General features: G+C 40.2%; 1 protein-coding gene across 1 annotated transcript; it reads left to right on the top strand.

Moving 5' to 3' along the window:
• Positions 1–566: 566 nt before the first annotated feature.
• Positions 567–11,727, top strand: LOC137273608 (heat shock 70 kDa protein C-like). Its single transcript, XM_067806368.1, has 8 exons — positions 567–772; positions 1,919–2,120; positions 3,949–4,180; positions 6,406–6,653; positions 7,111–7,265; positions 7,538–7,773; positions 8,423–8,572; positions 9,161–11,727. Exons 2-8 carry the CDS (start codon positions 1,972–1,974, stop codon positions 9,803–9,805), a joined length of 1,815 nt encoding a protein of 604 aa, XP_067662469.1. The 5' UTR covers positions 567–772; positions 1,919–1,971; the 3' UTR covers positions 9,806–11,727.
• Positions 11,728–12,122: the final 395 nt, after the last annotated feature.

Genomic DNA, 12,122 nt, shown 5'->3' with positions numbered 1-12,122 from the left:
ACAGCGACTTTAGCATTGTGACGTCACAACTTTAAATTTTGACGTCATATGTCAAAAGGTATTACATTGGTGTTATGTATGTAATATAGCCGTGCAAATCTTACACTGCAGTATCTTCAACGGGCGAGTAATAATATAAGGGCAACGCTATTTTTCAGGGCATTATCATTTGCAGAAGCCCTCGATCTTTTCAACTTAATGAAAGACTTTGGGCTTCTGCAAATGATAATGCCTTGAAAAATAGCGTTATACAAATATGCAGTCTCGATCCACATCATGTCGATTCCAGACTCGATTGTTTGTAGACAGGTGGAGTACGCCTGTTGCTGTGTGCGGCGTTTAACAAACAAACAAACAAACACACAGTTGATAACGTCTCACAGAACCAGCTGACGTTACAAAATGTGCCACACTAGGGTGTTAATATATTGCTTCGGCCCTACAGACAATTTCGTCGCTTGCTTCACGTTGTTTACAAACAGTGAACCAGTAGGCGGTACTAGTTTCAGGAAGTGTGACTGTCACTAACCAATCAGAGAACGTCTGACAGCCAATCGATGTATGCCACGCTACTCAGAGACCCGTTGTATGGAGAACTCGTCGCAGTTGCGGCTCAACTCGAAAAGACTGCTGTTCATTCACAGTTGACAATGAAGTTGTAGAAATAATCAGAGCGTTACATCTTTGGAGGAAACGCACAGATGAAACAGCAATCACGAAATCAGTACGAAGCAGCAATCACTACGATCTTTGGTTGTGTTCATTCGCAGAGGTAAGTGTACTATTTTTATCGCGGCATTTGATTGGTTATTCTGGTAGTAGTGAACATTAGGATCGTACTCGAAACGAAAGAAATATGTTGACTGTGTAATATGTAATTCTGCATCATAGTGTTTGTTAGGGCGGAAATGGGATTCGTCTCCTGCACTTTTGTAAATCACACATTATCTCCAACGGCATGAACGACATTTTCACAAGGCAGTTTCCTTTACGACAAAGATGGATTCTGGATCTGTTGTGTCAGTTTCATCCTTCTTACGGGAGGATTAAAAACCAGAGAAACTACTAGTGTATTCATGATATTCATGATATTTATTAACTAAATTACTTTAACATTCATACAGCGTGGGTACGTTTGATGTTGGAGACAATGTTTATATAGATCAAGGGGGCGTGTTACAATGATATCAGAGTGAGTTGTTTGGTCAAGTATCTTTTAAATAAAAGGAACACTTTCTCAACGAATGGATGGAGGAGTGAGTTAAGTTTAGACCGATGTTAGCAATATTCCCACAATATCATGGCTGGGAACATCAGAAATTGGCCTCACTCACTGTAACCACGTCGGAAATCAAACCTGGGTCTTTGACATGAACGCTTTAACCACTAGGCTACCCCACCACCCGCTCAAGGAATGAATATGCCAAGGCGATAACAGCTTATGTATTTCTGCTCACACGATAATGGAAAACACGCATCACTGCATACAATGTGTGCGTAAGGTATCGGATTATTTAGTTTAATTTTGATGGATTTATTTCTTAAAACTGAAACAGTAATGCGAACATGATAATACAACTCATCACTCATGTTTAGGAAAATCTTAAATAATAATCTCGTTTCCTTTAATCGGTTGATATCTTTGAAACAACAGAAGTGATACATCCTCTACACATTTCCCCCATTTTCTTCACTTTCTTTAGTGAATTAATATTGCAAATGAGAATATTGGCCCTCGTGCACTTAAAGCTTTCGACGCTGGGTGTAATCCATTTTCCAGAAATACGCGAAACGGGTATTTTTAATTCTCAATGAAGAAAACAAAACAAAGATGACATTGCAGTGTCGTTTTATTTGGACATGCATTTCTCAAATTGTCGTCTGTCACTTTTATAGCCCTCATGGGAATCTTTTTCAGGATATAGAAAGCTGTCTCAGCAAGTTACGGGAATACACCGAGTAACAAACCCCATGAACTCTGAGGTTATATGCTTGGCGCTGTTGCTAGGGGTAACATGCTGTCCCGTGCAAGCAGTTCACAGCGATACACCCTCCACCGACGGCAACAGTGAGAAGTTCCGAACTGTAATAGCAATAGATTTTGGGACAGACTATACCTGGTAGGTCCTTTTTACTTATCCACACTCAGTCGTATTTGCCCGCGTTGATAGTTACAATAAAGCCAGTTGCACCATTCCTAGTGAAAACGTCCGGATAAACGAATCAATTTTATGGAGAAACTACCATTTTCATAAAGATGCTCTCACGGGCACTTTCTCAGTAAAGAACAGACTCTGCTACTAACAGTTGTTCAACTTCAAGATTTGTTGAAGCCGCGTTAGCTGAGTGGGTTAGATGGCTGACTTTATGTGCTCGCGATTAGACGCATGACTTGGAGTGTGGGTTCGAATCTCAACCAAAAAATACTAGAATCTGTACTGCTGACAAATGTAATCCCAACTGTAACATGGGTTGCATCTGACCATTGTTTATTTGGCTTTGTGTATTTTTAAGTGTTGGTGTGTGCAGGAGTAAGGATATAGGTCCAAAACAACGTGTGCTGGCCGTTAAAGGCGATGAAACCTGTTGAGGTGGTTAGGTTAAGTCACACTGATCATTACGCCGGACGATGTTCATGATATCAATCACTGGATTATCTGGTATAGACTTGAATATTTACAAATATTGCTGGAATATTCCTGCGTTCAACGTTAAACAACAACCAAAGTATAAGGCATTAAACATGAACCAAGTGATTTACGTGAATAATTCAAGCTTCTATAATTTGTGTTCCACATTTTTGCAAATGTTATCTCTGGGTTTTTCCATGTTAATCCGTGGTTTATACCCGAGATTGCACACTGGTTAAATTGATCTCGCCCAAAATACCTTCCAAAGAAAAAGGTTTGCTTTACTTTTTATCACCAAATCAACTTTTCGAGGTGTAGATACGACAGGAATGCGCAATTATCATTGTAAAAATCGTAAATGTGAGGGACCGTTCATAATATATGGCTAGGGGGTGACGGTGATGGGTGTCTAGGGATGTATAGGGGTATACGGGTGGGTAAACAATTTTATACGCGACAACATTAAAAGTTATGCTTAAACATTAAGGTGGAAGATGGTGGTCGTTGAGTGTGTCATTCACACTGCACATGCTTTTCCTCAAAAACTCACAAAACTCACCCCTAGACATAAATTGTGAGCGGTCCCTAATATGTGTGACTGCGCAACTAACAAATCGAAGCCTAGCTCAGTGCTGTGTCAGATTCGATAAATTAGAAAAAACCCAAAACATTGCTCCTTTCAGTACAAAAATATGTGATAGGCAATAAAGTATAAAAATAAAAATCTGTGTCAGATTCGATAAATTAGAAAAACCCCAAAACATTGCTCCTTTCAGTACAAAAATATGTGATAGGCAATAAAGTATAAAACATCATTTGTTCTGAGATGAGTGATGGACGGATGCCCAATAGGATGAGAAAATCACAGAATCATAGTTGGGGATTCGAACCAAGAGCACACGAGATTCTGACTGAGCTAGGGGATTTAGCGTACTAGCTCACTTTACACTCTGATCATCGGTGAACCAAAGAGAATTTGCGACAAAATACATATTTAACGTATTTCCTTTAACAAGGAAATACTGTACATCGAATGAGTGAGTGAGTGAGTGAGTGAGTGAGTGAGAACGTTTTACGCCGCGCTCAGCTATATTCCAGCTATATGGCGGCGGTTTATAAATAAAAAATCGAGTATGGACCAGACAATCCAGTGACCAACAACACGAGGAATTGGGAACCGATGACATCAAGTCAGCGAGTCTGACCACCCGATCCCGTTAGTCGCCTTTTATGGCAAGCATGGGTTGCTGAAGGCCTATTCTACCCCGGGACCTTCACAGGTCTTATACATTGAAATGTAACTTATTGTGTTTTTCAGTGTAGCTGTGGGTGAGAACGATCATGTGGAGATCATCCCCAACGAACATGGGAAGAGGATCACCCCCTCGTATGTAGCGTTCACTCCGGATGGGGAGACCCTGATCGGAGACGCCGCCAAGAATCAAATGACCAACAATCCCCAGAACACCATCTTTGACGTCAAACGTCTGATTGGCCGCACCTGGGATGACCAGTCTGTACAGCGCAATATACAACGATATCCTTTCAAGGTATGTGGAATTTGCATGTGCGTGCGTGCGTTCTCCCTTTACAGAAAATAATGTGTATTGTGAGTGTTGATCGAAATAATATCCTGTAAAATGGAAGCCTCGAACTCTTCAAGTTAACTAAGAACTGCACCACTCATTTCTTCCATATGAAGCTTACTCGTCATGGTCTACCAAAATATAACTACTTACGGAAGTTTTGTATGTCTTGTACTAAAGACGAGTGAAAGCTACGGTATCATTACAATTCAAACTACATCAGAATTGAATGCAGTGTATATCAAAGCTGCATGTAGTGATTGTCACGGCTCTATTTTCTGCCAGTCGGAACTATATAAAATGTGCATAAAGGGGACCAGTATCACTCCCTCCACTCTCTAGCGTTCACTCCTGCAAAGAGCATGAGTGAGGCAAGATTTTCAGTTACACCGGCAATATTTCAGTCACATCGTGACTTTAAGAAGTTGTGAATTCTATGAATCCATAATAAACGCAACTGAATTATACAATCGTGTCAATAAAAGGCAGTGAAATAACTAGATTATCATAGTTAAATAACTGAAACTGGCATGTAACTGTAAAATAAAACAACATTTACGGACAACAAAATACATATAAACGGTAACTGAAGGTAGGTCACCACATTAAGGACCATGTGGATACAAAGGACATAAATACTATATCCAATGCTAATAATATGATAAAAATGTATGCAGTGCACTTTACAAATGTCTGCAATGTGTATCAAATATCAAAACTGCATGAAACAACTGTATGTGATATGCACAAACTGTAATTCATGTTCCATTGATGACAAGTTTCACTTCCTCTTGGAATGTCCTTGTTTCCTGCGGAACAGAGAAATATTTTCCAGCTTTAAAATTATAGTTACCCTTCCGTTAATACATCAACAAATCCCACAGTTATCAATGTATCTTTTCATTTGAAGACAGTCTTAATAAACGTTCATGTATTGTACCAAAGTGACTAAAAGTTTATAAAAGTTACAAGCTCTGTGTAGTATATATCAAAGCTGTATCCTATTTTGCAGCATTGTTCTATTGTTTACATAACACTCCTAAACCTCGATCTAACTCTGTGTGTGGATTTCAGGTAAAGCTTTAGTCGCAGTAGAATGTATGCATCAATCTGTTGTTACGAGTGTGAATTTTCTGTATATTTTGTTATTAATTAATGAATAATTATTATTGGGTCACAACGTTTAGTGTTTTGAATAATACTTCTGATGGGTCACATTTCGTTTAATAGACGGTCAGCATTTTTAAGATTTTGGTAGCAGGCTGAAATTATCTGCCCTTGGCTGTCTATTTTCTGACTTCCGGAACACTGTTCGAGGTCCTTCTACATTCACATAACTGGAGGATATACGCTTCATAGCCTCCATCAGACCGCTCGCTCTGTTACATTCTGCATACCTGATTCTTTCTCGCACTAAGACTTTGGTTAGTTTGCTATATTATATCTTGTGACCCATTGCCTTAGATTTTGTCTCACTTGTATTGTATTTGAAATCGGTATTGTGAAATTGACTTGTGACTTTGTATACCTTGCTCTCGTTGCGTAATAATACAATATATGAATGTTTAAGACTTGCCTTAGTTCGGTTTTGCTGGTTCACAGGGGATTTCCTACATCGTTTGTCACGGCAAATTATTAACCGTAACACTGTGTATATATCAAGTAATACATAGGGGATCCAGATTACGGATTTACGGATGTTTATCAACCAGGGCCTCCTTTCATGAAGCACTAAGGTAATCGTAACACACTAAATTAACTTGAGTGCAATGTTAACGAATGGGAGTTAAGGTTAACCTTACTTAAGGTTGCTCCGTGAAAGGAGCCACAGGTAATAAACGAGAGACTCAAGTTAAGGTTTGATCAAAGAAGAATGTGCGATTATCTATCAGATTATAAACAAGAGATTCGGATTAAGGTTTGGTCAAAGAGGATACTTGTTTATCCACCACATAATAAACAAGACATTCAGCTTACGGTTTGTGCAAAGAAGAATACACATTTATCAACCAGATAATAAACAAGAGATTCGGATTAAGGTTTGGTCAAAGAGGATACTTGTTTATCCACCACATAATAAACAAGACATTCAGCTTACGGTTTGGTCAAAGAAGAACGTATGATTATCCATCAAGTAACAGGATTAAGGTTAATGTTTGGTCAAAGAAGAATACACGTTTATTCACCAGGTAATAAACAGGGAAAACAAGCCGTACATAGAAGTAAGAGTTGGGTCAGAGGACAAGGTGTTCGCTCCGGAGGAGATCTCAGCGATGGTGTTGTCGAAGATGAAAGAGATAGCAGAGAACTACCTTGGAGAAAACGTCACCCACGCCGTCGTCACCGTCCCCGCCTTCTTCAACGACGCCCAAAGGATGGCAACCAGAGACGCCGGCAGCATTGCTGGGATGAACGTCATACGTATAAACAACGAACCGTCAGTGTTATGATGCCGTATATTCCATTAAAGCTCCACATTTCTCAACATCCTAAACTAAACCCTTCGAAAACTGATCTTTGTCTGAATCGTGAAGCTTGTAACCTTGACCTCTAATCAGGTGTGTCAATACAGAAATCATATTTCGCATAAAAACTATTGGTAACAATAAGGACAAATTAATGATAACAGTATGTGTTTACAATTAATTTAATACACACACGTTGGTAGTATATATTTGAGTGAGGCAGTTTCATATTTAACTTACCATTGAAATAGGTCTTCTGTATGTTAAATACGTTGCACCATACTCATTGTTCATCTGTCTGTAAGATAATTTCACGGGGACTCGTTCAGATAAATGGTGAAGTCATTTCATCAGAGACACGAATAACCATAAAATTGATAAAATGGCAATAATGATGATCATGAACCTATAGAAACGTGTACATTGTAGATCTGCTGCCTCTGTAGCGTACGGCCTTACTAAGTCAGATGGCGAAAAGAACGTCCTGGTGTTTGACGTGGGAGGGGGAACTATTGAAGGGTCAGTCCTCACCATCGACAACGGCGTTATCGAGTTGGTGGCCACCAATGGCGACACGCATGCAAGTAAGGGTGTGGACATGTTGCTGAAGTTGTTTACCTAGATCTCATCCTGTTGCCACAAATATCTACTGGTGTCATAGTGCAAGTGATTTGCCGTGGTCTACCTGACAGGCAGTAATATATTTTTCATAGCCACGCTATACCAATTTGTATGCTCTAAATGTGTTCTCATGCGTAAAGTATTCTGTCAATAAACAACATCACTTTTAAAATAATACAACATAGTGTCGTATATTGTTTATGGCATTACATGTCTTCCATACATTCTGTGCCAGGTGCTCAAGACATCGATCAGAGACTGATAGATTACTTCATCAAACAATACAAGACGAAGACGGGGCAGGATCTACGGGAAGACAGCGGGGCCATCCAGAAACTGTCTCGGGAGGTGGAGAAGGCGAAGCGAGCCCTGTCTTCCCGGCATGCGACTCGGGTAGAGATCGAGTCTCTCATAGGCGGCCATGATTTCTCTGAAGTCTTAACTAGAGCCAAACTGGAGGAACTTTACGTCGTACGTACATGTCCAGTTATACTGATTCAATAACAGAATGGTGGTTGCTGATGTGAGATCATATTAAAGTGTGACGTGCTATACATGCCCTGTTATGATGCTAGATCATACATGTAGATTATTACAATATTGCCATTTATAATATAGCTATTGCAATGGTACTTGGTCATGCATATTCTGTACATACACCGTGAAGATCCTGGTTAGAATTGATCACCAGTAATTCATGCTTGTCGTAAGAAGCGACTAACGGGATCGAGTGGTCAGACTCACTGAGCTGGATGACACATGGCCTCGTATCCCAATTACGTAGATCGATGCCCATGCTGTTGATCAGTGTGTTGTCTGGTCCAGACGATCAAATGACTGGCTTCGGCGTAAAGCTAAACTCATTCACTCACATTCTGTTACACTTTATTATTGCACTTGTGTTGGGACATGTATAGGGTTTGTTACAATCTTATTCTTCTTAATTTACCATGTCATTTATGAAACAGCTTTATATTCCATCTAAACTATCACGGATCATAACGAATTCAATATCTGAACCTTTGTTTGTTAAGGGATGACATGTTTGCACTCTGGAGAAAGATATTGTAGCAAGTCTTGAATAATATGAATGTATTCATTTTATGATTTTTTTTGGCAGGACCTGTTTGAGTCAACTTTAAACTACATGCAGTCTGCTTTAGATGAGGAATACTTGAACAGGACGGACATCCACGAGATTATTATGGTGGGAGCAGCAAGTGAGATACCCAAGGTTCAGCAAATGGTCAAGGAATTCTTTGACGGGAAGGTGAGCAACATAACCTTGGAAGGAGTACGTCGTTCACAGTTGTGTGAATTCTCCAGACGCTGTACCTGTGAAGACCCAGGTTAGAACTCGTCTTCAACAGCCGTGCTTGTCGTAAGAGGTGACTGAAGGTATCAGGTGGTCAGGCTCGCAAACTTGGCTGACACATTCCGATCGCTATTGCTTAGATCGATGCTCATGATGTCAATCACTCAACATGAAATTTTATGAAATGACTGAAGTATATTGATTATTGTTACACAAAATGATGCGAAATGGCAGACTCTCTTAGTCATTTTACGAAATGACTGATTTCACTATCTGACTGTAACGTACAATGACGGTTTGACAAGGTTATAAGAACGAGTGCCTAGATTTTCGAAGCTATCTTATCAGTCGTAAGTGCTATACATTAACATTAACCTATTAGTATCTTAGCGCTAAGAGATCTTCGAAAAGGGCCCTGTATCGCAACGTCGCACTCGTCAAGTAAAGAAGTTGTTATTTAAAAAGTTTGACTAGTTTGCACATCCCATCTTCAAAAATGTCACACAAAGAAGAAGGACCAATGCTGTTGATCTTGTATTCCAGGCGCCAAACAAAGGCATTCACCCAGAAGAAGCTGTAGTCCATGGAGCGGCCCTGGTGGCAGCATTTTATGCCACTTACGACGAAACCAAGGATGAATGTTTTGATTTATTTGAAATTAATCACCTGAGTCTCGGCATCGAGACCATTGGGGGAGTCATGTCAAAGATCATCAGTCGAAACACAATCATCCCCACCAAGAAGACACAGCAGTTCACAACAACCGAGGACGACCAGGATGTGATGGAGATCCTTGTCTCTGAAGGCGAGAGAGCCATGACGAAGGACAACCATATGCTCGGGAAGTTTGAACTCAAAGGAATTCCTCCAGCGGCGACAGGAGAGCCAGAGATCGATGTTACCTTTGAGATAGACGTGAATGGTCTGTTGACGGTCTCGGCGGAGGACGTAAGAACAGGAAACAAGAATAGCATTGTCATTCATGACCTCTACGGAGATGGACTCTCGCCTGAAAATCTGGAGCAAATGATTCACGATGCTGAAGAATTTGCAGAGGAGGACAAGAAGATGATGGAGAAGACGGAAGCTGAAGTCAGAGCTGGGGTTAAATGGACGAACAAGAAGGCTGTGAGACGGAAACCCATCACATCAGGTGACCCGGAGAACGTTCCCCATGATGAACTGTGAGAAAAGAATCGGAACAGGAAGATGAGGCAATAATGCTGGAACTAAAATACATGGTTGTCATGCGGAAGGAACTTCTGCATCTTATAATATCAGACAAGTCTGAGAAGGTTTAACGTGATGAGATTTTAAAATCTCCCTCTTTGAATCGATAGGGAACTGATAGGGATTGAGTGTGCATTGCTTGTTGCTCTCTGTCTCTGTCTCTGTCTCTGTCTCTGTCTCTGTCTCTCTCTCTCTCTCTCTGTATTGAACGTGGGGGTGGGAGTAAAATGGATGAACGGATTGAACGTGAAAAGAAATCTCATCCTTCCAGATAAGCTGTCCCATGCTGAGCTCTGAGGGAGGAATCGGAACAGGAAGATGAAATAGTGATGCTTGAAGTGATACAGCGATAATGGGTTGTTGAGAGTTGTATCTATATCCGCTAGCTCTGCGCCGACGACACATGCTATGCATAACGCGAGGGTGAGAGATAGCTGTACTGATATAGGGTGTATGTATTTTGTGGGGGGCGTTCCATTAATGAAAGACTATCCTATCCCTGCCTATCGAACGAGTCATCATGGTTGTCCAGGAGAAGATAAGATCATGTATACAATTTTATATTTATATTATTAATATGTACATGTATTTAGATGTAGGCATACACGTGTGTGATTCAGAAAATACAAGAAATGTACATTTACATGTGCAAGATATATAAAACAAAATATATGTACATTTACACTTGCTCGATGTAGAAAATAAAAGATTTTGAACATAACAAGATAACTTTTCCACTTCACACATCCTTCAACATGCACGAGACGATACACCACTACCACGAAAGAAAGGAGGATGCCCATGTTGTTTTCCTGGATACATCAAAGGCCTTGATGATCTCTTGAATATGGACCACAGATATCTATATCACAAGCTGTTCATATCCCGGTTGCTATACTACTTACACAACGTCTCAGCGTCATCGTTTGGATGTATGCCTGATTTTGTAAGGGTGCTCAAGAAGTACGTACTCTGTTGTCTCTTGGAAAAATTACTAGAATCAGGATCCTTCTTAGGGCGTTCGAAGTGGAGGAGAGAGAGTATAATGTGGCACATTGGAACAGTCAGCTGGCCGATGACTCTGATCATCACAAGTTCTAGCGGATCCAGCTTGAAGTCCATCCTGCATGGGCGGTGTCATTGCCTGATGCATCACTAAGACGGCAAGCTAACTTTGTTATCAAAGTTTGTGCTTCAGTGAGAGACTTGTGTAAAGCAGGCCTGTGCCATCGGTGTGGGTTGATGTATGATGACCCCTGACTAACGCCGTAGTTGTGCGAGGATACACAGAGGCAACTGTGGATTGATCTAATTCAGCGTGAAACTCCACGACATGAATCCAACTGAACTTACTGAGTTCCTGTTATCATGTATAAGGGACTATTCTCTGATCACAGAGGCCTTGCCTGAATTTTCCACGCTATGTTTAAAATACATCACCATGATGTACAAAGCTGTCTTGAAGTGACTCAGTTTGATTCTTGCGTTTGACTGATTAAACGAAAATGTGATATTAACTCCAATAATGCATGTCAAATCCTGAAATAAGTGCATAATTATCGTTTATTCTGTACTCTTCACTGTGGAGGAATAAAAGAGTATATATATATGTGTGTATGTATGTTGTATGAGGCGTCCCATCAATGAGAGACTATCTTCCTCCTGCTTGTCGAACGAATCATCATGGTTATCCAGGAGAAAAAAGATCATCTATACACTTTTATATTTACATTATTTATATATGCATGTATTAAGATATCCACGTGTATGATGTATATAGAAAATACAAGAAATGTACTTTTACGTATGTGTCATTGTTTAGATGAAAATATGTACATTTACATATGTGTGATGTATTAAATAAAACATATGAACATTTACATGTGCGTGATTTATACAACAATATTCTTTGTTATTCATCCTTGTTCTATGTTTTCTGTATGTTTCAGTTTGAAGACATGTAGTCTATGGTCCACACTATACCCCTCTCGCCTCAAGGCGTCGCTTTTTGATATGCAGTCAATATTCCACACTGCATCCCTTTAGCATCAAGGCTTAGTTTGAAGATACGCAGTCTATAGTCCACACTTCACCATTTTCGCCCCAAAGGCTTACATATTGTAGCCTGGAGACATGCAACGTGTGGTCAAGGCTTAGCCTGCTGTCTGAGGACAGGCGCAACATGGTTCAATTGACAAGAGCACTTGGTAGTTCAAAAATGGATCCAGTCTGTAATCGCTACGCTCGGTGTGAACCATGTTTCCTCATTCATATG

Source organism: Haliotis asinina, chromosome 2 (assembly GCF_037392515.1).
Source record: "Haliotis asinina isolate JCU_RB_2024 chromosome 2, JCU_Hal_asi_v2, whole genome shotgun sequence".
NCBI classification, from domain to species: domain Eukaryota; kingdom Metazoa; phylum Mollusca; class Gastropoda; order Lepetellida; family Haliotidae; genus Haliotis; species Haliotis asinina.
The sequence above is the reverse complement of the archived record's forward strand: the minus strand, read 5'-3'. Positions and strand labels throughout refer to the sequence as shown.